Source organism: Salvelinus sp. IW2-2015, linkage group LG30 (assembly GCF_002910315.2).
Source record: "Salvelinus sp. IW2-2015 linkage group LG30, ASM291031v2, whole genome shotgun sequence".
NCBI lineage: Eukaryota > Metazoa > Chordata > Actinopteri > Salmoniformes > Salmonidae > Salvelinus > Salvelinus sp. IW2-2015.
This window is the reverse complement of record NC_036869.1, coordinates 12,108,908-12,113,234: the sequence shown is the minus strand read 5'-3', so window position 1 is coordinate 12,113,234 and position 4,327 is coordinate 12,108,908. Positions and strand designations below refer to the sequence as shown.

At 40.5% G+C, this 4,327-nt stretch overlaps 1 protein-coding gene across 2 annotated transcripts in view; it reads left to right on the top strand.

Moving 5' to 3' along the window:
- LOC111955282 (collagen alpha-3(IX) chain) overlaps positions 1 to 4,327 on the top strand; it is a 42,187-nt gene that overhangs the window by 26,331 nt on the left and 11,529 nt on the right. For both annotated transcript variants that reach the window (XM_023975463.2, XM_023975462.2), the window contains 2 exons: positions 2,825 to 2,878; positions 3,032 to 3,085. In XM_023975463.2, the coding sequence (XP_023831231.1) occupies positions 2,825 to 2,878; positions 3,032 to 3,085 (108 nt within the window). The remainder of the gene's footprint in view (positions 1 to 2,824; positions 2,879 to 3,031; positions 3,086 to 4,327) is intronic.

Here is a 4,327-nt window from a genome sequence, read left to right as displayed (position 1 = left end):
GAGATTATCTGATATAGCATATGTTTTGTTCGACAAATGTGCATATTTCAGGGATAAATCATAGTTTACATTGCAGCCACCATCACAACTCTCACCAAAGCAAATAGAATAACTACAGAGAGCAAACGTGAATTACCTAAATACTCATCATAAAACATTTATGAAAAATACACAGCGTACAGCAAATGAAAGACAAAGATCTTGTGAATCCAGCCAATATTTCAGATTCTTTAAGTGTTTTTCAGCGAAAACACAATTTAGCATTATATTAGCTTACTACAATAGCCAACCACACAACAGCATTGATTCAAGCCAACAGTAGCGATAACGAATAAAACCAGCAAAAGATATTATTTTTTCACTACCTTCTCAAACTTCTTCAGATGACAGTCCTATAACATCATATTACACAATACATATATTGTTTGTTCGAAAATGTGCATATTTAGCGGCACAAATCGTGGTTATACAATGGAAAGTAGCCAAGCTGCCAACAAAATGTCGGGAGAAATCTTGGGAGAGGCACCTAATCTAATCAATAACTAATCTAAACTTGACAAAAAAATACAGGTTGGACAGCAAATGAAAGATACTTAGTTCTTAATGCAACCGCTGTGTTAGATTTTTTTAAATTAACGTTACTACGACATACAGCGTGCGCTAAAGCGAGACCGCACCGAAATTAATGGCCGAATAATAGTTTAAATTTTTCAACAGAACAACGAATTAACATCATAATAGTTCTTACTTTTTGATGAGCAAGTGGTCCTTTGTCCAGAATCATCGTTGCTCGGTTGTAGATTGCCGTCTTCAACTTAGGAATTAGCAGCAACATTAGCCATGTGGCGAAGACGTGTCCAACTCACCATAACGCAGGACAAAGAAATATCCGAAAATGCAATATACTGATATAAACTGATATAACTCGGTTTAAAATAACTACATTATGATGTCTTTAACACCTATATCGAATAAAATCAGAGCCGGATATATCTAAGGCCTATAACGAGAGCTTTCAGAATGCCATCCTGAGGTCCTCCTCTGCGCCATGACGAACGTTGAAAAGAGCGCACCCCGGTTCCATGAGCCTTTATATGGCCTCAGATCTGCCTAGCAACACAATTCCAATTCTCACTGCTTACTGACATCTAGGGGAAATCGTATGCAGTGCATGTCGACTCATAGATCACATGCAATTTAATAAACTGACCCTGGAATAAGAGCATCGATTTCAGATTTCTCACTTCCTGACAGGAAGTTAGCTGCAACTTGAGTTCTGTTTTACTCCAGATATAATTCAAACGGTTTTAGAAACTAGAGAGTGTTTTCTATCCAATAGTAATAATAAATGCATATTGTACGAGCAAGAATTGAGTACGAGGCAGTTTAATTTGGGAACGAATTTTTACAAAGTCGAAATGGCGCCCCCCTACTGACAACCACTCGAGTGTTGCTTTAGCAGTATGCTTAGGGTCATTGTCCTGCTGGAAGGTGAACCCCCGTCCCAGTCTCAAATCTCTGGAAGACTGAAACAGGTTTCCCTCAAGAATTTCCCTGTATTTAGCACCATCCATCGTTCCTTCAATTCTGACCAGTTTCCCAGTCCCTGCCGATGAAAACACCCCCACACCATGATGCTGCCACCACCATGCTTCACTGTGGGGAGGTGTTGGGTTTGCGCCAGACATAGTGTTTTTCTTGATGGCCAAAAAGCTACATTTTAGTCTCATCTGACCAGAGCACCTTCTTTCATATGTTTGGGGAGTCTCCCACATGCCTTTTGGCGAACACCAAACGTGGTTGCTTATTTCTTTCTATAAGCAATGGCTTTTTTCTGGCAACTCTTCCGTAAAGCCCATATCTGTGGAGTGTACGACTTAAAGTGGTCCTATGGACAGATACTCCAATCTCCGCTGTGGAGCTTTGCAGCTCCTTCAGGGTTATCTTTGGTCTCTTTGTTGCCTCTCTGATTAATGCCCTCCTTGCCTGGMCTGTGAGTGTTGGTGGCCCTCTCTTGGCAGGTTTGTTGTGGTGCCATGTTCTTTAAAAAAAAATTATAATGAATGACGCTCCGTGGGATGTTCAACATTTCTGATATTTTTTATAACCCAACCCTGATCTGTACTGATCTGTACTTCTCCACAACTTTGTCCCTGACCTGTTTGGAGAGCTCKTTGGTCTTCATGGTCCTTYGTCTTCTTGGTGCTGCCCCTTGCTTAGTAGTGTTGCAGACTCTGGGGCCTTTCAGAACAGGTGTATATATACTGAGATCATGTGACACTTAGATTGCACACAGGTGGACTTTATTTTACTAATTATGTGACTTCTGGAGGTAATTGGTTGCACCAGATCTTATTTAGGGGCTTCATAGCAAAGGGGGTGAATACATATGCATGCACCACTTTTCAGTTGTTGGTTTTTTTCGTTTTTTGAAATAAGTTATTTTTTAAATTTCACTTCACCAATTTGGACTATTTTGTGCATGTCCATTACATGAAATCCAAATAAAAAATCAGTTTAAATTACAGGTTGTAATACAACAAAATAGGAAAAACGCCAAGGGGGATGAATACTTTTGCAAGGCACTGTACCTGGCTTTGAGCAACAGAGCCCTTATCATCATTTATACCATTGTGGTCACTGGTTTTCTCTGAGATACCAGTATCTAATAATTGAATGAATTGATGTACTGTAGGGCTTTTCCAGATTCTCAAAGCGCTTTACAGTTTAGGGGGAAACTCACTGTGTGAACTACCAATGTGTAGAGCGTCTGATAGTAGTTTGATGACATTCAGTCTGAACTGGATTGCTATGTCTTCTCTAGGGGCACAATGGATTACCAGGTGATGATGGAGCTGCAGGGGAAGCTGGACAAAAGGTATGACAAGCAATCAATTCTCATGTTTAGTGAAGAAGTGTAATGTCTGACACTGTGCTTAAGTACAGTACATTGGGTGGTTAGGATGATTATGCAAGCATACAAATCGCTACATGTGAGTATTTGTGTTTTTCCTATGTTGCTAATCCACAGGGTGAGCCAGGACCATCTGGGGTGCAGGGCCTACCAGGCAAGATGGGAGATGATGTAAGAACAGTACTTGCTCTGAAAGATACAGTTGAAGTCYGAAGTTTACATACACTTAGGTTGGAGTCATTAAAACTCGTTTTTCAACCACTCCACAAATTTCTTGTCAACAAACTATAGTTTTGGCAAGTCGGTTACGACATCTACTTTGTGCATGACACAAGTAATTTACAGACAGATTATTTCACTTATAATTCACTGTATCACAATTCCAGTGGGTCAGAAGTTTACATACACTAAGTTGACTGTGCCTTTAAACGGCTTGGAAAATTCCAGAAAATGATGTCATGGCTTTAGAAGCTTCTGATATGCTAATTGACATCATTTGAGTCAGTTGGAGGTGTACCAGTGGATGAAACGGGTACCAGGGTACTCTATATCCAACAGTAAAACGAGTCCTATATCAACATAACCTGAAAGGCCGCTCAGCAAGGAGAAAGCCACTGCTCCAAATCCTGCATAACAAAAAGCCAGACTAGGGTTAGCAATTGCACATGGGGACAAAGATCGTACTTTTTGGAGAAATGTCCTCTGGTCTGATGAAACAAAACAGAACTATTTAGCCATATTGACCATTGTTATGTTTAGAGGAAAAAGGGGGATGCTTGCAAGCCGAAGAACACCATCCCACCGTGAAGCACGGGGCTGGCAGCATCATGTTGTGAGGGTGCTTTGCTGCAGAAGGGACTGGTGCACTTCACAAAATAGATAGCATCATGAGGAAGGAAAATGATGTGGATATATTGAAGCAACATCTCAAGACATCAGACAGGAAGTTAAAGCTTGGTCGCAAATGGGTCTTCCAAATGGACAATGACCCCAAGCATACTTCCAAAGTTGTGGCAAAATGGCTTAAGGACAACAAAGTCAAAGGTATTGGAGTGGCCATCACAAAGCCCTGACCACATCCAATAGAAATTTGTAGGCAGAACTGAAAAAGCATGTGTGAGCAAGGAGGCCTACAAACCTGATTCAGTTACACCAGCTCTGTCAGGAGGAATGGTCCAAAATTTACCCAACTTATTGTGGGAAGCTTGTGGAAGGCTACCTGAAACATTTGACCCAAGATAAACAATTTAAAGGCAATGCTACCAAATACTAATTGAGTGTATGTAAACTTCTGACCCACTGGGAATGTGATGAAATAAATAAAAGCTGAAATTAATCATTCTCTCTACTATTATTCTGACACTTCACATTCTTAAAATAAAGTGGTGATCCTAACTGGCCTAAGACAGGGAC